A 21,181-nucleotide genomic window follows, 5' to 3' on the forward strand; every position below is an offset into this window, starting at 1 on the left:
TGTCAATTCCCCAGAGGCCTTTCCTGACCAGGCAATATAAAGGTGTACCCAGGAGTGCCTGAACGGCTCAGTTGGTTGAGCATCTGACTCCCACTCAGGTCATGATCTCACAGGTCAAGTTCAAGCCCCACATTGGGCTCATTGCTGTCGGCACAGAGCCTGCTTCAGATCCTCTGTCCGCCTCTCTGCTCCTCTCGTGCTCATGCTCTATCAAAAATAAACATTAAAAAATAACAATACAATTTTAAAAATTCAGTTGCACCCAATCATCTTTTAATAAAATCACCTTAATTATCTGCAGGGTGCTTATTTATAACATTTATTCACTGCTTATTGTCTGTCTTTCCCTCAGTGGACCATTCATTACATCCTTTGGAGCTGTGCTTTCTGTTGTATCAAAAAATGCCAATAAACAGTGCCTGACAGAAGGTGGTCGCTCAATGATAATTCTCGTTGAATAAAATACTAATACAGCATATAAATAATATGTAATAAAACGTAGCATTAACTAGAGAAAGCACGGATAGCACTTGGCTGTGAAATCATAGCGCCTGGATTTGACTAAACCTAGCCCATAAAATGAAAGACTAAATGAGGTAAAAGTTCGTGGTAATTAAATGTTCGATATTTGTTATTCTTATTTCTTCTAAACATGCCCAATTAAAACCATCCTTATGCAAGATATTGGACTTGTTTTGCTTTACCAGAAAGTTACTTTTTTTAAAGCTCAGTAAATTAACCACATATGTCTTCACACGTGGAAAATAAAAAGAAAACAAACTTAGAATCTCCCCTTTTATAAAGTCAATTGTGGCACTCCCATTCCGGGTTCCAGCCCGCCTCCATTCGGTCCCAGACAACTGGGGCCCGGGGGCCCCGCCCCGCCCCGCCCCTTCCGCTTACCCGCCTGGCAGGAAGTCGGCCGATCGGGAAACCCGCCCCTTCGCGCGCAGTCCTACGTAAAGCGAGGGGTTTCGCGACAGCCCAGGCCCCCCCGCTTTGGCCACATGTCGCGAAGGTCTTCCCGTCGGACGTCGCACCACCTCCTCGCGCTGCTTTACGAACCTAGAGCAGCACTGCCCCGCCTCCTGTCTCCCTCCTCACTTCCCCGCCCCCTCCCAGTTTCGCGTCTCCCAGCCCGACGCTCCCGCTATAATCACGTGATTGCCTCATCCGGGTCCTTTGCGTTCTCTCTCCCTCTCCCAACATGGCGGCCTCAGGTGAGTGAGCGGCCGAGCGCGGCCAAGGACCAGGCTCATTAGCTACTCTCTGAGCCTGATCCACTTATTCCCTGGAGTCGGGGAGCGGGCGGCACCGCTTTCCTTCGGACTCTGGGGCTGCGGCAGGCTGGCGGCTTGGCCATGTTAGGTTATCGCCTCGGGATGTTTGGGGGGAGGGGAACGTGTCCTTCCCCTCCCCCCTCACACTCTTTTCACCCCGTCAGCGCGAGGTTGGAGCGGGGAGTAATGGCTTGAGTTGGAGTGATGCGGAGCAGAAAGATCTGTGGGAGGCGTGAGGCCTTCTCATAGACGTGAAGCACTGTGTCCGCGTGGAGGAAGGAAGGAGGCGGTTGGCGCGCGGACGGGTGCACACTAGACTACGTCTCCGAGGCGCGAGGCCGTAGCGGACGGGAGTGGGGGCAGGGGAATAAAGAGGGGGGGCAGTTAGAACACGAGCGCGAGTCGGTGGAGGGGCGGGGGAAGGCGACGACGCGCGTGCGCGGTGAGAGAGAGGAGGGTAGCGGCGACCGGCGCGCCTTAAAAGCACGCGCGAGAGTCCAGATGGGAAGGTTATACGTGCATGTGTTGCCTTCCCTTATGTCCTTCCACTCTCCGCTGTTCCCTTTTTAGAGTGTGGCCCGGCCCATGTATTCTTCTAAGGGTAAATCTGTAACGCTTGGAGGTTGAAGCCGCTGGAGTTAGGTGGGGGTGGGGAACCCAGTGTGGCGCGCCCACGTGTTGGAGGAGAAAAAGCAAGGATGGAGACCTGTATTTCCTCTAGGGTTTTTTTCTTAGTACGTATTTACTGGCCGCAAACTATAAGCTAGGCATAGTTCTAGCTTGGGGATGGATAAAATGGTGAACAAGGTTAGATCCCTTGACAGCTTCCATTTTGGTTTATTTGGATAGCTCCGACGGTAGAGTTCAGCTTTATTTATTTGTTTTAAAGATAACTGCACAACTCCTGGGGAGTAGTTTTAAAATAATAACTAGTGGATAGAGTAGGTTTCCTTTTTGGACGCGTTTGGAGTAAGGAATACCAGTGTCCTTCAAGTCCGCTTGCTTTTCTCATTGGCATTGGGGGGTGTGGAGCATTTTCAGCATTCATTTTAGTTTGGGGGATAATATGGTTTCTTTCCCCCGCATGATCATATATTGTATGAAACATTGCTCGAACCCCTGCTATCTCTGGACACTCCTTTCTCACCAAGAATTTCCTCTCTATTAACCTAGGCTAAGAATTATGTGTGTTTTTGGAATATGTTGAGGGAATTGAAGTGTGTTTGAACATAATGACTTTTATTGATGTAGCACTTGACAGTTGGCCAGGCATTTTTGTGTTGTGTTGTCTCATTTGATCCTCTGAGATAATGTAGGCAGATGGTGGTGTCTCCCAGCTGAGAAAAATGAAATTATTTGTTCAAGGTCACATGGCTGCAGGTAGCAGAGCAAGGTTGAAATCTTTGAGACTCCTGACTCTTATCTGCTGTCAACTTGGAAGTAACAAGGTTGGCTTCTATGTCATCACATTTTGGGGATCTACCCAAAAACTTCATCTAAATTAGAGTACTTACTTGGCCTGAATTTGCCATCTTGGCAGCTGTCATAATTTAGTGAAAAGCTTGTATTCCCTTTCACCATAACTTGTAGCACTTTTAAGGTTGGAAGACATATTAGCAATCTGTGCCCTTCATTTTACAGAATTGAGTGAAATCTGGACTGGTTAAAGGAATTTGCTTAGTGATGTCCCCTTCTCCTGTTCTTCCACATTTACTCTACCCCCTTTGAAGCCCTCATCTCCTGTCTTTAATTTGGTTCCGTAAATCTTTTTAGCTTTGTAGTATTCGTAAAGGGACACTATACTAGTATCTGAGAGAACAAGGTTACATCTGACAGTCTGCCCTTGAGGAATTGGGGATTTGTCAAATTTCTTTTCCAACTTTGAAACTTTTCCTGTCATTGATTTTGTTGAGTGGCCAATGTTCCCAGATATGGCTGTGTTAATGAGACTATTCTTGGGGCACCTGGGTGTCTCATTTGGTTGAAGCATCCAACTTCGCTTTAGGTCATGATCTCACAGCTCCTGGGTTCCAGCCCCATATCGGACTCTGCCGACAGCTCAGAGCCTAGAGCCTGCTTCAGGTTCTGTGTCTCCCTCTCTTTCTGCCCTTCCCCAGCTCACGCTTTGTCTCTCTCTCAAAAGTAAATAAAAGTTCACAGTCCTCTTGTAAATGAGACGGAAAAATTCTTCACAGCAATACCAGTGTCCACTTGAACCATTATTGATTTTCAAGAAGTGAAAGTGCCCAGGAGCAGGTTACTGAAATGCTGTCTTTACTGACAGGGAATCAAATGTGTTTGATATAGGTTAACATTTTTTGAGACAAATGCTTTCAAATTGGAAATCGTGCTTGTATGCACAGAACACCTTTAATTTACCTAACTTAAAAATTCCATGTGTGTCATCTTGTTTCTTTTCACGGGGAGAGGATGGTGTCCCAATAGTTTTTTTCATACAGTGCTGGTCCTTATAGTTCAAAATAGTTTCATTATATGCTGTTCACATACAGGTTTCCCTTGCTACCCAAAAGTAAAGTAGAGCATTTTGTGTTTTGTTTTAGTTTTATTTTTATTTGAGAGAGAGTTGGGAGGGAAAGGGGCAGAGGGAAGAGAATCCCAAGGAGACTCCATGCTCAGTGCAGAGCCCAACACGGGGCTCGATCATATGACTCTGGGATCTTGACCTGAGCTGAAATCAAGAGCCAGATACCCCAAAAGTAGAGTATTTTGTAAGTTGAAGTAAAATAAAGCAAAGAAGCAATTACCATTAGTTTTTAATGATTTTTTTTTTTTTTAGCATTCCCGAACCCAAAAAATAATCTCAAGGTTTACTGATACCTTAGGACATGTCTTGCTAACAAAATAAAGCACAGATGATCACAGACACAGTTCAAAGCTATGGTGGCTTGATGCTGAGTATAGTTCTGAGGGAACAAGCTTGGATGTGCCACTCTCAGTTGGAAGTGTGCTCTGCCTCTATAATGGCTCACTGGAAAACAAATCCTGAAAGCTATTTTCGCTTTTTTTTTTTTTTTGTAAACAGGTTTAGGTTTTTGTTTTTTAAGTTGTTGTTGTTTTTTAATGTTGAGAGAGTGTGCATGCACAAGAGGGGGAGGGGCAGAGAGGGCGGGGCCACCGAATCTAAAGCAGGTTCCAGGCTCTGAGTTGTCAGCACAGAGCCCAAAGCAAGGCTGGGTCTCAAACTCACAAAACGGGAGATCGTATCCCAAGCACTCAACCAACTGAGCCACCCAGGTGCCCCTTTGCTTTTGGGGTTTGTTTGTTTTGTTTTTGTAAGAGCAAAAATCCTCTTTGGATTTCTTTTCGTTAGGGAAAACAGGTAACAGTCTAAATCATAAAGGCAAAGTGACATAATGCAAACTTTTGAAAAGTGAGGGCTACCTGTATTACCTATCTTCAGATCCCATCCTCTACCATATATTTGTTACTCTGGGAGTAGGATACCCAGATTCAGAAGGCCAAGATTAAAACTCATAAAAATTCAAGGACAAAAACAGGAAGTAGTGTCAAAGTAATACATAGTGTTTCTTTCTAACTAATGTCATTTTAAAAATATATATATATATATACATATAAATACATGTATATATATGTATACATATATAAAGCTTGAAACAGCTTTAAGGTATAATTCACATACCATATGTGTGGCTTGATAGACTACTCTGCCACTTTGTATTAGTCTCAGAACATCCTAGAATGCATTCACTTTTCATGATGGAGAAAGAATTGATGAGTATTGTTTTTAAAAAACAAGTGCATGTTTCTAATTATGTGTAAGTACACTTAAAAGTGCACGCACCAAAGTCAATTTGAATTTTTATAGCTCTTCACTTACAGAAAGGTTCTAAGTTGTTTGTGTAGTGGTTAGCATGATGCGTATTGGGTGCTTGCTTTATATATTTTATGTAAATGACCAAATTGAGTGTGGAAAAGTAAGGGGAAGATGATAGGGCATTTTGCTAGGATTGTGTCCGTGTGAAGCAAGTTGAGTCATGTAACAGAACTGGTGGTTGAGGTGGTGAAGCTTAGGAGTTCTGACTTGGTTTTTATTCTCTACTATGCTCAGCTATAGTGCAGTAAAAGTGAGGCTGCTTAACATCATGATATTGCATTGTGTGAAACCTCTTGTCATGGGTGGGCTCTAAACAGCAGTGGAATTAGTCTAGTTCTAGGCACTCTGGTTTAGGTGTTTTTTGTTTTTTTTTTTTTTTCCCCAACATTTATTTTATTTTTGGGACAGAGAGAGACAGAGCATGAACGGGGGAGGGGCAGAAAGAGAGGGAGACACAGAATCGGAAACAGGCTCCAGGCTCCGAGCCATCAGCCCAGAGCTTGACGCAGGACTCGAACTCACGGACCGTGAGATCGTGACCTGGCTGAAGTCGGACGCTTAACCGACTGCGCCACCCAGGTGCCCCTCTGGTTTAGGTGTTCTGATTGCATTTGTACAGTATTGTTTCTTTAAGGAAACATTTGTTAGTCACTAATTCATTTTTAATTTTGGAGGGTTTGGCAAGACTCACTACCCAGAAAGAAATGCCTTGCCTATTAGAAGTCATTTCTCCCACCATCTGTTTCTTGGTATTTACAACTATTCTGAACATTTCATATAAATTAAGTCATATGATACAGGGACTTTTGTTACTAACTTCTTTCATTTAGCATATTTCCAGCATCCATCCATATTGGTGGATGTATGGGTACTCATTCCTTTCTGTTGCAAAATCTATTGTATGAACATCTACATTTTATTTATCCATTCATTGTTTGATACGAGTTTGGGTTATTTACAGGTTTTGCCTATTATGAATAATGCTGCTGTGATCTTGTACAGGTTTTTATGACACTTTCTGATTTCTTAGTCTGTAGCTACTAACATTCAGAATTCAGAATTGATAACCCTATAAAATAAGTGGGACTTAGTCTGGCAAGATCTAAAATTAAGAAACTTAAGTTTTGACAGAGCCTTATCTGAACATTAAGAGCTTTCTAAATTCTTCTTCTAAATAAGAAATAAGAGTTAAAGATGCAGAAGTAGGACTGCATTGTATAACAAATAAGCTTTATTGCTTATAGTGCTTTAAGGTGTCCTCTTTTGAAATAAAGATGTAGCAGCTAGTCAGTAATTTTGTCACTTCAGTATCTGTGAGTTGGTATTTTTAGTAAAAGAATGGAGTGATAGCAGGAAGACATTCTGAGAAAACTAAAGGAATCCTGTTTGGGTTTTTTTTTAATGTTTTTATTTATTTTTGAGACAGAGACAGCATGAGCAGGGGAGGAGCAGAGAGAGAGGGAGACACAGAATCCGAAGCAGACTCCAGGCTCTGAGCTGTCAGTACAGAGCATGACGCAGGACTCGAACTCACGGATCATGAGATCATGACCTGAGCCGAAGTCGGACGCCCAACTGACTGAGCCACCCAGGCGCCCCAAGGGATCCTGTTTTTTATATGGGGCTAACATTCCCTTTAGTTTGTCCTTTTATTTATTGATGTACAACCCACTTAAACCAGTGGTTCTCAATCAGGAGACAATTTTGTCTCACAGGGGTAATTTGACAGTGTCTGAAGGCATTTTTGGTTGTCACAGCAGGGTGGGGGTTTTGGTACTGGCATCTGATGAGTAGAGGCTGGAGATGCTGTTAAACATCCTATAGTACACAGAACAGCCCCACCCCAAAGAATCACCTAGCCTAGAATGTCAATGGTGTAGAACTTGAGAAACTCTAAGAGTCAAGTTGATCAGTTGTATTATTTTATTTTTTTTATTAAGCAGTCTCCCCATCTAGTGCGGTGCTTGAACTCACAACCCTGAGATCAAGACCTGATCCAAAATCAGAAGTCGGATGCTTGACAGACTAAGGCACCCAGGCATCCCTAGTTGTATTTATTTATTATAAGAAACCCTGTTTATCAAGGAAACAAATGTTTGGTTTCTTGTTTAAGGACTTGTAGACTTAAACGTTTTTGAAAATGCTTTCTTCTAAGCTCTTTTATTTAATCTATATGAGTATATAAAGTACCTAGTGCTTGTTCGGTAAATTGTAGTAGTAATTAAGTCAGCAGGCAGAGAACTTAATAACATTTTTGAGATGTGTGTTTTTCTCCCTTAATCCATGTAGGTTTGGCCTTAAATAATTGGGACACTTAATTGTCTATTACTATTTGAGGTGGTTGGTTTAACTTTTTAACCCAATTCACATCAGATTTAAAGGAAATTAAGAGTTGGACCAGTTCAATCATGTGGCAAGGGATTGATAAACCTGGAACATTAAACAATGCTTTACTTACACAGAGAATGCTGTTGAAATCCTAAACATGTCATGGGCCCAGGTATTGGATGAGCAAAGGGCATGGAGGATTTAGATAACATCGTTTCTCAGTTAGTGGAGTAAAATAGTGGAACAAACATTGGCACCCACTTTAGTTGACTGATTTTACTTCTTAAGGGCCAGTTAATTCCTTTAAATCTGTTTATATTTTGACTAAGTCAGTGCTGCTACTAGATTTAAAGAAAGATGAATTACAGATCTTGTGAAAGAATTTTAGCTTGTCTTTAAATGAAGACCATCCATAATCTGGTGATTTCTCAATCAGAATTTTTTGGAGGGGACAGCAAAAGAACCCAAGGGAAAGAGACATATGTGATTTAAAAAGACATTCTGAAATAAACAGTGCTTTAATTATTTTTAGTTGTGATGTTTATTTTGAAATTTCCAGTAACATTAAAGCAGAGTATGAGATGTGTTGGTCAAGAGTCACGGGTTTAAAAAAAAAAGTCAAGGGCTAAAGTTGAGAAACTACGATCTAGAAAGTTGGTATAAGCCAAAATCAGACCAAAGAACAGGCTAATTCCAGATTTCTGCTGTTTTTGGTATTAGATATACATACAGAACAAAAGGGACAGAGGTGCTTTAACCAAATTATTTTTATGTTGAACTTTACTTCATTGTATGGACTGACCATCAGTTCTATTTTTATTTCCCCAGTGACCAGTCAGATTAATAATTTGGTATTAGCTGATGATACTAGGTTAAACCCCATGAGGGTAACAAGGATCTCTAGCTAGCATCATATTAGTCCCCAACACTGTTTTGAATTATAGGATATAGAAAAGACAAAAATAAGCATTCCACCTCAGAGGTATGCTTTCTGTCTTGTTCAAATTTGCTTGTTAAAATTTTTCCTAGGCCTTTTGCATAAAGCTAGGGGCAATATCAATGCTATAGGACCCTTCTTAGTGCGTCCAGAGGCTGTTCATATCATTCATAGCAAACAGGTCATCTTTATTTCCTGAAAGTTGGATTTTAAAGAAAGGTGCTTGGTGAGAGCAACCTTCAGTTAAACAAATGGTTGCATCATGTTACAAATTTTTAGTCTTCTTGGACTGAAAATTAGATGAGAATGGCTCTTCTGCATTAGCTGTTGATAGATGCCATCTCAGAAGAGGTTCTGAGAACTAGAGAGTCAAGGTTAGTCCACTAAATAGAACCATTTGGAAATTCCTAAAGATTTCATAAACACAGAACATTCAAATGTGTTGGGTCTTAGGGGCTTCTTATGTTTTACCTTTAGTGCCCTATCTCATCTTCAATGTGGTGTTAGGGTAAAGAAGGAGAGAATTTTTTTTCCTAGAGGGCAGGGAGATCCAATTTTGTATAGTCTTAATCATCCCCGCCCCCCCCCCCCCCCCCCCCCCCCGCCCCATTACACACACGCACACACAATAGAAATACTAACAGGCTTCTTAGAGGCTGGGCCTCCTGTGGGAAGAGCCCTAGATTTGGTATCCAAAACCCTGGGTTTAATTCTAGCTCTGCTATCTAATATCTCTGTAACTGTAGGATAGTCATGTAACCTCTCTGAGACTTAGTTTTCTTTTTTGTAAATTGATAGCAATGATTCCTACTTTGTGTGGTTATTTTACAAGTATCAAACAATCCTCATAAATACCATTCAGAATATGTTATTAGGGGTAGGAGTTTTGTTTTAGTTCTTTGTATACCAGAAGCTACAAATGTAGTTACCTGTCTTAAACCCAAGTAGTTACTAAATTAAAATTTTCAAATGATACACGAGTGAATATAGTAGAAAATAAAAGGTTGCCCCCATCCCAGTCTTAATGTTGAAAATCTTTTGTTGTTGTTGTTTTGTTTATTTTTGAGAGAGACAGTGCAAGCAGGGGAGGGGCAGAGAGAGAGAGGAAGACCCAGAACCCAAAGCAGGCTCCAGGCTCTGAGCTGTCAACACAGAGCTCTATGTAGGGCTCGAACTCACGAACTGCAAGATCATGACCTGAACCAAAGTACAATTTCTAACCGACTGAGCCACCCAAGGCGCCCCTATGTTGCTTTCTTTTCACAGCGCATTGTACAACTCTTTTAAATACCCAAGTAATGGTAAATAATCTTTTGCTTTTTTAAAACAGCAAAAAAGAAGAATAAGAAGGGGAAAACTATCTCCCTAACAGACTTTCTGGCTGAGGATGGAGGGACTGGGGGAGGAAGTACTTATGTCCCCAAACCAGTCAGCTGGGCTGATGAAACAGACGACCTGGAAGGAGATGGTAATTTTTTTAGTTTCCATCACGCTTGAAATTTTCATTCTCTTCTGAGACAAAACTCATTCCATAATAATGGTTCACACATGTAATCTGAAAGGAATTTAATCGTTTTGTAGAACCTTAGGTCTAAGTTTGTGTATTTCATAGAATTTTAGGTTTAGGCGATAAGAGTTCATGATGAGGGACTGAAATTGTGATTCAGGAGAACTTAGTACTAGTTCTCCCTCTTGTTAACATACTTTTCTCAAGGCTTTTAATCCTCATTTTCATTGGAAAAGTTAGGGACTAGATTACTAAAATTGTATGATATCCTGTTATTACAGCATAATCTATAAGCTGTTTATACCCAGAGTTAAGGAATAATTTGTTCTAGGAACTATTTTTATGAAGGCATGGGTAAACAAAATGGTCTGAGGAATAGGATGGAATTGAGTTGTTTTTTGTAAAGAGGGGGATCAACCATAAGGAAAACACTTTGTCCACCCAAAAAGTTAGGAATATGAGAGTTGTCAATAATGTTTAAATACATTTGGAATGAGAGGGACCTTGGTTTGAGTCCTACCTATACTAGGATTACCATCTACTACTCTGCCATCTTTGTAATCTTGGGCACGTTACTAAATCTGAAATCTGAGTTTCCTTTTCTGTAGAATGGGAACAACCTCACAGGGTTGTTAAAAAGATAAGATGGGATATAATGAATATAAAATAACTGCACACAGTAACATTCCATAAATAGTTGATACTTTTCTTTGCTGTACAAGGAATAAGAGTTACTATGATTCTGTTCATAAAAAGCCTGGGTCTTTAAAGGTCTCTAGAAACCAAGAGACAGTGAATACTGAGTTTTTTGCATTGCTAATCTGATACTGACATTTCAGAAGCATTTTCTCTGTGTAAAATGCATTTATTTAAGTGCCTTTTTATCTGTTTTTTTCCTGGTGTGGCTTATTTAATAGTGGGTACTTAGCATGGATCTTTTTATTCTCCAGCAGCAGTGAGGGGAGTTTGCTCTGATTTCTTAAACATCCACTTTTCTATCCTAGTTTCAACCACTTGGCACAGTAACGATGATGACGTGTATAGGGCACCTCCAATTGACCGTTCCATCCTGCCCACTGCTCCACGGGCTGCTCGGGAACCCAATATCGACCGGAGCCGTCTTCCAAAATCGCCACCCTATACTGCTTTTCTAGGGAACCTGCCCTATGATGTGACAGAAGATTCCATTAAGGAATTCTTTAGAGGATTAAATGTAAGTGTAAAGGTTTACAGCAATTAACTCAATATGGAGAGTAGCAAATTGGCAGTGACCAAGTCTGAATTTCTAAGCTGAGAAAGATTCTGAGGTTGTGTCTAGACTTGGAAGAAATGGGTATATAATTGACTAAGTGGTGTTTAGACCCTTTGGCTGAAAATATTCTCATCCCACGCCAATCATAATCTCAGTCTTATATCTTATTGATACAGAAAGAATCTCTCAGGAACCTATACCTCTTCTCATTAAGAATCTTAAAAGTGATGGGGGGTGGGTATTGAGGAGGGCACCTTTTGGGATGAGCACTGGGTGTTGTATGGAAACCAATTTGACAATAAACTTCATATATTGGGAAAAAAAAAAAAATCTTAAAAGTGATATACCCAGAGGCACCTGGCTGGCTTAGGAGCATGGGACTCTTCATCTTCAGGTTGTGAGTTCAAGCTCCACATTGGGCACATACATTACTTTTTTAAAAAATGATATACTCAGTTGTTTTGAAAGGTGGAAAGCTCCTCTGAACTCAGTCATTCTTCAGGCTTCTATCAAAATCCTTTTTTTAAGATTTTAAGTAATTTTTCCACCCAACATGGGGCTCAAACTCAACCCCAGGATCAAGAGTCACATGCTCTACTGACTGAGCTAGCCAGGTACCCCTCAAAATCACTTTTCAATGTTTGATATGAATACTTGCAGCTAAGAAGGTGTGTAATTTTTATTTTTTTAATTTTTAGTGTTTTTTTAACGTTTTTTAACTATTTTTGAGAGAGACAGAGACAGCATGAGCGGGGAAGGGGCAGAGAGAGAGGAAGACCCAATCCTAAGCAGGCTCCAGACTCTGAGCTGTCAGCACAGAGCCTGATGTGGGGCTTGAACCCACAAACCACGAGATCATGACCTGAGCCGAAGTTGGAGATGTGTAATTTATATTAATGATAGTGTGCTAAAATTATTAAGGGTTCTGTGAGCTTGGTGCCACATATAGTGGAATTCACGGTGATTATAGGCCATCTTAAAAAGCTTAAGAGAGGATATTTGGAATGCTGATCTAGAAGATTTCAAAAAGATGGAAAAGTGAGTATAGAGGTGCTCAGGAGAAGTCCTTTTTCCAAACTTGGATTTAAAAATACTTAAGACTGGGGCACCTGGATGGCTTAGTCAGTTAAATGTCCAACTTGGATTTTGGCTCAGGTCATGATCTTGCGGTTCATGACTTCCAGCCCCACATCGGCCTCCATGCTAACAGTGCACAGCCTGCTTGTGATTCTCTCCCTCTGTCTCTCTCTGCACCTCCTCCACTCGCTCGCTCTCAAAGTAAACTTTAAAAAAATAAAATACTTAGGACTTGGGGTACTTAGCTGGCTCAGTCAGAGCATGCGACTCTTGATCTCAGGATTGTGAGTTTGACACCCCACGTGGAGGGTAGGTTTTACGTTTGTTTGTTTGTTTGTTTTAAGGTGCATTTCCTTTAAAGATCTACTCTCTGCATGGGGCATCTGTGTGCCTCAGTCTGTTAAGCATCCAATTCTTGATTTTGGCTGAGGTCATGATCTCATAGTTGTGGGTTCAGGCCCCACATTGGGCTCTCTGCTGGGCTTGGGATTCTGTCTCTCCCTCTCTCTCTGCCCCTCCCCTGCTTGTACAAGCTCACTTGCTTGCTCTTTCTCTCAAAATAAATAAACTTTAAAAAAATAAAAAAGGTCTATTCTCTTCTTACTTTGTTTTTTGACTCCCTTCCTAGATCCTCTTCTCTGCAGTGGGCCACCAACTTCAATGGGTACTTTTTCTGATGTGATTTTTTTTTTTTAAGAGTTTATTTTTAAGTAATCTCTACATCCAGTGTGGGGCTTGAACTCACAACCCTGAGATCAAGAGTTGTACACTCTACGAATTGAACCATCCAAGCACCCCACAATGTGATGATTTTTTTATTGCCCCTACAAATCATCTTCTCTGTACAAATACGTAGTACAGCTAGAAGGCTGACCTGTTTTTGATTTTACTTTCTTGGCCTCTTCTGTAGAATGCTGAATAATAACCTCTGACCCATTCAAGCTTTTCACTGAATGCTTTAGAACTGGTCTGGAGTTACTTCTCCCTTTCATAGTTTGTTCTGCTGTATTCAGGAGTTGAGTTAAACTAGAATTTAAAGAGACTATAACAAAATGTGTATCTCAGGAGCCAGAGTAAAGTATCAGATCAGTGATGCAGAAGAATAACTTGAATACATGCGAAATACTAAAGAAAAAAGTTAAAGGGTGAGAAAATATGTGGAAGCCATCAAAAAGATGGTCAGAAGATAGAGGTGTTTGAAAATGGTTCTAAAATTGGAAATGAAGAGTACGTACCCTGTTGTAAATAATAAAAAAATTTGTGCCAGGTAAAATTCCATGAAACTTTAAAATGAGGAATTCTGCAAACCTACAATTAGAAAACACAAGGTAACCTCAAAATAAAACCAGGTCAATGAAAATTCTTAAAAATTCAGTAGTTTGCCATCTCAGAATTCAATAGAGGGAGTAAGGCTGGTGGGAGTTTATAATCCAATGTTTGATTCAGCCAAGGATGGTTAGTATACGAAGACAGTAACATTTCTCAGATAATTAAGTCTTTAAAAAATAGACCACCTAGAAAACAACTAAAAATTAGACCTGTAGAATGAGACAGAAGTCAGGGATACAAGGACTACTCTGAACTCATGTTAATTTTTTTTTTTTTTTAAGGGTTAATTTCGTACTGTTCTAATTGAAAAGGTCTGATGGCATATAGTGAAGTCTCTCTCCTATCCCTTTGCCCCAGTTTTCCTCCTGGAAACCACCAGGTTCTTCTTTGTGAATTCTTCAGAGAAATTCATTGCATATGCAGTGATTGGGAGGGTGGGGGAAACAAATGAACGAGAACACTTAATTGGGAAATCTGTTTCTTTACTCCTTCAGATCAGTGCAGTGCGTTTACCACGTGAACCCAGCAATCCAGAGAGGTTGAAAGGTTTTGGTTACGCTGAGTTTGAGGACCTGGATTCTTTGCTCAGTGCCCTGAGCCTCAACGAAGAGGTAAAATAAATAAGGTGGGGAGTTTGAGGGTGGGAGCTAACCAGTCTTACACTTATCAATATATTTTTGGTCGGATCACTGGCTGTTTCAAAGATTGTCATAGTATCTATGACAGAAAAGCACCGTGTGACACTTAACATTCAACATCTAGCAAGTTGTACTTCACTTGAGCAAACTCCGTAGGCCCCAATCATTCAGGGAGGTACTTAGGTGGAAAATTATAGAAGAAACCCACCACACCAACTCTTTTGTTGTTGTTGGTGGTGGTTTAATGTTTATTTATTTTGAGAGAGAGACAAAGCACCAGCAGGGGAGGGGCAGAGAGAGAGGGAGACACAGAATCCAAAGTAGGCTCCAGGCTCTGAGCTGTCAGCACAGAGCCGGACTCCATGCAGGGCTGGAACTAAAGAGCAGTGAGATCATGCATGACCTGAGGGAAAGTCAGACACTCAACCAACTGAGCCACCCAGGCATCTCCACCACACCAGGTCTAATAGAAGCTCTCATTTGTTGATACAGAGCTTTGTCTCCGCTCTCATAGCTTTGCTTTTTCAATATAATCTGACCAGATCAAGGCAGATAGAAAAAATCATGTATATCAATTTAGTGTTAAAAGGCATTATCTAGTTTTCAGGGAAGTTAATGTTTTTTTTATGGTTGTAAAGAGTTTGGAAACATTTCTCAGTGGAATGTCATTTGTAATACATGTTCCTAGGAGTCTCTTAAAGGAAAATGACAGTGAACACTCAGTTCTGCTTTTTAACATTGCCCATAGATGTTTTTCTATCCAGATATGCCAGCAGTGTAGTAGAGGAGATTTAGCTGTTAATACATGAGGGGGGTGTGGGGATTAAATCTAATTATAATTACAGTCATTTGAGTGATGGGTGCCATGTAGTGATTCTTAAGCTAGCACAAGCAGGATATTAAAGCATTCGATTACCTGTTAGTAACAGAAGTTTCTAGTCTAGGACCTGCTTTTTTTTTTTTTTTTTTTTTTTTTCTCCCTCCTCTTTTTTACTTCTAGTGACTAGAAATTAAATTATATCTGGGAAGGAAAGGGGCTCTTTTTTCCATTTTAATGCCAGAAACCCCTCACTTCTTGAGAAGGTAGTTTGTCAAAGTGCAGATTTGGGCCATTTGTGCCATAATTCTATGGTCCAAACCTGCCACTTGGCACAATTGAAATCAACACCTCTCAAAATATTTTACCTGTGTCATAATTGAGTTACAGCCATGAAAATCTGAAGTAAATGTCAAATAGGAATAATAATCTAGGTATATAAGTTAAATATATATAAAGCTTAGTTCCAAAGTTTTTCTTTTCAGATCATTTTTAGGTTTTATTAACATTACTCCTTTTTAACTGTTCTATCTGGATAAGGGAAAGAATACCATACAGTTATCTGAAGTTTGTTGAATTATCTATTATGTAAAATGCTGTCATGGTCCAGACTTAGGGGTTTCTTTGTTTCTAGAGATTTCGTCATGGTAGTGTTTAATATAATTCTGGGTGTTTGTAACTAAAATTCACTGTTATCCTTCTTCAACTGTAGATTCTACTGGGAAATGAGGAAAAATCAGCAGTAGAATTTATTGGGTTCAAAGTGTATAAATAAATAATGATGTGGGAAAGGGAAGTCAGAGGGTATCCTGGAGGAACTGATTTATCCAAAGGTAATATTGAGTGAAAGAACTTGAGATAATAGAGACAATGCTTTATGTACTGTTGCTGGTGCATATTAGGGGCTCTATAAATGTCTGAGTGAATAATTGCTCTGGACCCAAATATGCCTTTTATTTAGTTAGTTGCCTGGGAATTATTTCTTGATAAATTGCCTTTGATAGTTAAAAGGCTCATTTTATAAAGTATATATATCTTTATAAAAATGGCTAATTGATGTGGCATTGATACAAGCCCAACTTAAATCTGTTAATTCTAAGGGATTATTTCAGTTTTCAAGTCTTTGTAAAGGATTCTTTAGCCAACAAATTGGAATGTTGGCTAGATTACAGTGTTTTTCCTTTATCTTCCTTCCCCCAGTGCTTCTGCTATGCCCAGACGTTCAAGGTCACTCATGGGATTTGTGCATAATGGGGCAAAAGGTTGGTTAATGTGGTCCTATCCTCTCAGTCTCTAGGTAACAGGAGAATTCGAGTGGACGTTGCTGATCAAGCACAAGATAAAGGTAAGAAATCTGATAGAAATCTTCCTGTTTTGTTTTGGTCCTAGGATGACAAAGCAGAGGTGCCTGTTCCCAGAAAATTTTAATAGAGATGCAGAGCAGTAGGCCTGCCTGAATCTGGAGCACTAGTTGCCAGTTAAGGATGATTTTGCTCAAGGGGGCATTTGTCAATGTGTGAAGACCTCTAGAGTTGTCAGAACTGGGAAGTGCTACTGACTCCTAATGGGTAGAATCCAGGGATTGCCGCATAAGACACAGCAAAGAATAACCCACCCCAAAATGATGGAAAGACCCTGATTGATCTAGAGGAACGTTAAATATGTAATAAATAGATTAGGTGTGCCTAGCAGCACAAGAGGGGCCTCATTCATACGTATTTCAGAGGTTCCTGGCCTGTACACAGAATGAGACCTATAGGCATTAAACTTCATGGTTAATTAAATAAACCATGAGGAAGTGAATCACTCAGTTAAGTTGAAGAGTGCGCTTTACGATGATGGGGCATCAAAGTTGGGACAACTTTGTGATGATATGAGGAAGAAATACAGTATGTTGGGGGAAGGCTCTGTGCATGCGACAAATAATCAGACAAAAGTTTTTGTGGGCTAACTTGTTTTTATTTTATCTCTATAGACCGGGATGATCGTTCTTTTGGCCGAGATAGAAATCGGGATTCTGACAAAACAGATACAGACTGGAGGGCACGTCCTGCCACAGACAGCTTCGATGACTACCCGCCTAGGAGAGGCGATGATAGCTTTGGAGACAGTAAGTTCATTTTTATCGAGTGAGTTTCTTCTGTGTTCTGAGAACTGTTTTGTAATAGGACAGATATGTCAATGTAAACGATCACATTAGCAGAAAGGGAGTAGGAGATACAGAAAAAAATTTTATGATCTTCAAAAGAATTGATAGATGCAGAAAAAGAATTTGATAAATTTATAATTAAAAAAAAACACAGAATTTTGGGGTGCCTGGGTGACTCAGTGGGTTGAGCGTCTGACTTCAGCTCAGCTCATGATCTCACAGTTCGTGAGTTCGAGCCCCATGTCAGGCTCTGTGCTGACAGCTTGGAGCCTGGAGCCTGCTTCAGATTCCCTGTGTGTGAGAGACACACACACACACACACACACTGCCCTTCCCCCGCTCACACTCAGTCTCCCTCAAAAATATACTAACATTAAAAAAAATTTTTTTTAAACCTTGCCAAAGATTAGGCGGGAGATTTCACTCTCTTTAGGAAATAGTCGTTTATAAAGAAACCCAACAGATCTTACAAAGTAAGGAACTATAAAAAAGTTCGGCAAGATTGCTGGGGTAAGAACATTACACAAAAATTGGTTGCATTACTAGCAGCCAGCAGTCAAAATGGAATTTTTTAAGACACCTTTCAAAATAACAGAAAATTCGTTCTCTTCAAAGATACTAAATGTTTACCCTGTACCTGATAGTGTTCAAAGCTCAGGATATAGCAGTGAACAAAACAGACGAGGGGTGCCTGTGGGTGGCTCAGTCTGTTAAGCATCCAGCTCTTAATCTTTGCTACAGGCATGATCTCACGGTTCATGAGTTTGAGCCCCACATCAGGCTCTGCACAGACGGCAAAGAGACTGCTTTGGATTCTGTCTCTCCTTCTCTCTGCCCCTCACCTATTTGTGCTCTCTCTTTCAAAATAAATAAATAGACTTAAAATTCTATCCTCATTGGACATTGCTTATACTAGGGGAGAGAAACTGTGTGCAAATAAATAATTCAAAGAAAGGAAATAGAGAATGTCATGGGGTAAGAGTTGGGGTGAATTACAACGTTTACACAAAGTACCTAAATCTAACAAAAAATATGCAAACCTTTATGGAGAAAGTGAGGCAACTTTATTGAAATATGTGAGGAAAGAATACTAATTCGATGAAGAAATGACGAGATAGCGGTTTGTCCATATAATAAAATATATGTGTAATGATAGGGATAAAGTTTAAAACCTATAAGGTTGAGTGGGGGATATAAACATTTGAACAACACTATCATATAGTAGTGTTCATGCATAAATTATAAAAATGTGTGCAGGGTAACATAACCACCTTCGTGACTGGGTGAAGGTAGAAGGAATCCTTTAGCTATATTTGTGACATATTACTTTGAATCTAGTTTATATCTGACTTCTCTATCAAGTCTTTGTGACCAGACAAAGCCTTGGGGAGAACTACCTGAGGTATTGCACGTCAACATTTATGCAAGAGGTTCTGTTGTTAACAGAAAGAAATGGCTCTTGAAAGAAAAAGCAGTCAGACCAAGGGTCCTGTTTTGAATCCAGGGACATGACTATTTCCTCACTTGAAACCTTGAGTTTGGAACAAGCAAGATGGATAACAAGAATGAATGTGCTGTTGTTATCCAAAGCTGCCAAGTTGTTAGAGATTCCTATTCCAAGCTTTGGGCCCATAAACGACATGGGGAAAGGTATAGTTGTACTAAATATTATTGTAAAATCTTAGCAAACATTTGTACATTTCTCGGCCAGCTGTTTCAGTGAGTACAAGCTTATTATCATTTTAATATTACCTAAATAAAATTAAGTATACAGTTCATACATGTCTCTCTAGAAATCAAATACATATTTCAGAATAAACACGTGGCTGATTTTTTGTGTTTTGAATTCTTCAGATTCTCTCCCATGTGTAATTGTTTTACCAACATTAGCATGTCCTTTAACTTACCAATTTAAACTACCAGGGAATGTGGAGAAAATGATGTTGTTTCCAAAATTAAATCATGGTTTAAAAGGAAGAAGTCATAAAAATAAAATCCTTGTTTGACCTGTGTGCATGAATTATTAAACTCAAAATGTTTTTAAGTTTGTTTGTTGTAATTGTTTCGTTCATCTCTGGAAGATGAAGTTTTCATATAAACGTTGGGACTCCGGGTTTCTTAGAAAATTGGAAGATCTAGCAAGTTAGCCAAAGCTAAATAGCTGCTACCTCCTTTTATAAATGCTTCACACCATTGTAGTTTGCCGCCTGAGCTCTGCAACATTCTTAGATACAAATTTCTGGAATTTAGGCACCTCTGATACTGATATTCATGCATGTGTGTAAAATACAGTTTTCAAGTGTCATAGTAAATACATCTCTTAACTCCGTTTTTAGTGGTTGCTTTTTATAGATGCCCCCTGACTTAACCCATAGCTTGTGCACTCGACAATTTTTTAATATTATACGCAACATTCCTGTGAATCTCCTTGTACGTGTCTTTATTAAATGTCCTGTTATTTTCTCAGGATAAATTCCTTGAAGTTGAACTGTTGCCCCAGAGGGCACAAGTGATTTTAAAGTTTTTAATGCATAGTTCTGAATCCAGTTTCAGAGTGGTTGTGCTGTTTTAGACTCCTCAGCAGTGTGGGAATTCACTTACTCCCCCAAACTTGGCCAACACCAGAGGTAGCTCTTACTTACATCTTCACCATTTTGGTGGTAGAAAATGTTCTGTTAATTTTAGTTCTGTTACTTAAGTAATAGCCAATCGCTGTCCTGTGTCACATATATTTTTCTCTTTTTGTTTGCCTTCCCAGACTTAGGGCTTGTGTATTTTCCTATGCGAAAGTTTTTAAGTGTTCTTTGATTGGTTCTTTGGAACCAATCAAAACTATAGATTTCAATTATATTTCCTACTATATTTGTCTTTAATGCTGAAAATTCATTATGGGCTGTATAGAGATTTTATTCTTCCTTAACTCCCTCATAAATTGTTGACTTAGCATTATTGAATCAAAAATTTTTAAATCAACCAATAAAAGTTATTTCAGTACACGTTTCCACTTTGCATTTAAAGTGATTTGTTTTTATAAAAACAGACCTAGCAGTGGCTGTGAACTCATGAAACCAAGTTGACCTCGTGGTCTTTCATGCTTCTTCCTATTAATGGTGTCAAAGAAAAGGGAATGACGTTGCTTTGTCTGTTTTCTCTCCAGAGTATCGAGATCGTTATGATTCAGACCGATACCGTGATGGGTATCGGGATGGATATCGGGATGGCCCACGCCGAGATATGGATCGATACGGGGGCCGGGATCGCTATGATGACCGAGGCAGCAGAGACTATGATAGAGGTCATTAAAAAACAACTGCGTTAAATTTCTTTCAAGAACGTCTTGCTTGCCTTTATTTCCTCTGGTGTGATGATCATAATTTGGGATATATTTACAGGTTACGATTCCAGGATAGGCAGTGGCAGAAGAGCATTTGGTAGCGGGTACCGTAGGGATGATGACTACAGAGGAGGTGGGGACCGCTATGAAGACAGATATGACAGACGAGATGATCGGTCATGGAGTTCCAGAGATGATTACTCTCGGGATGATTATAGGCGTGATGATAGAGGTAATCATTTTCTTTTATTTACTTAATAGGGCAGACCACTGGAGAAACTGATTGAAAAATTATCAGCTCTGTCTCAGACCCCTGAAGTGGGTTTTGAAACAGGATAGAATTTACACGTTGTAAGAGATAAAGCAGAGCCTAGTAGAAAGAGCATTGGACGAGGATGACAGAATGGAGATAAAGCAAAGGCTAATTCTTTTTAGTTGCCTTAGCATATAGATTTTTCAGTTAAAATTTATTGAATATACAAAGGAGAAAAGGAAAACATTTGCCACGCAGTCTCCTAGCCAGTGATTGGCACTGTGGGGTTAAAAACCAAGTGTTGGTGATTTCAGTGCCATTATGCCACAGTAATTGACACTCAATTAATGGTAAGATGTAAGTGCACCTATTCTAAAATTATGCCCCTAATGTTAATAACACTTAAGTAAAAACATACTGTGTT

General features: G+C 39.9%; 1 protein-coding gene across 2 annotated transcripts in view; it reads left to right on the forward strand.

Annotated features, from left to right (window-relative positions):
• The first annotated feature begins 929 nt into the window (after positions 1-929).
• The window catches only part of EIF4B (eukaryotic translation initiation factor 4B), a 30,023-nt gene continuing 9,771 nt past the window's right edge, over positions 930-21,181 (forward strand). The window contains exons 1-8 of one of the 2 annotated variants that reach the window (XM_043564038.1): positions 930-1,220; positions 9,732-9,869; positions 10,913-11,121; positions 14,061-14,177; positions 16,312-16,366; positions 16,997-17,131; positions 20,328-20,465; positions 20,563-20,736. In XM_043564038.1, coding sequence (XP_043419973.1) covers positions 1,208-1,220; positions 9,732-9,869; positions 10,913-11,121; positions 14,061-14,177; positions 16,312-16,366; positions 16,997-17,131; positions 20,328-20,465; positions 20,563-20,736 — 979 coding nt within the window. In that variant the 5' untranslated portion in view covers positions 930-1,207. The remainder of the gene's footprint in view (positions 1,221-9,731; positions 9,870-10,912; positions 11,122-14,060; positions 14,178-16,311; positions 16,367-16,996; positions 17,132-20,327; positions 20,466-20,562; positions 20,737-21,181) is intronic. The other variant, XM_043564037.1, reaches the window with a different exon arrangement.

Source organism: Prionailurus bengalensis, chromosome B4, assembly GCF_016509475.1.
Source record: "Prionailurus bengalensis isolate Pbe53 chromosome B4, Fcat_Pben_1.1_paternal_pri, whole genome shotgun sequence".
Taxonomy (NCBI): Eukaryota; Metazoa; Chordata; class Mammalia; order Carnivora; family Felidae; genus Prionailurus; species Prionailurus bengalensis.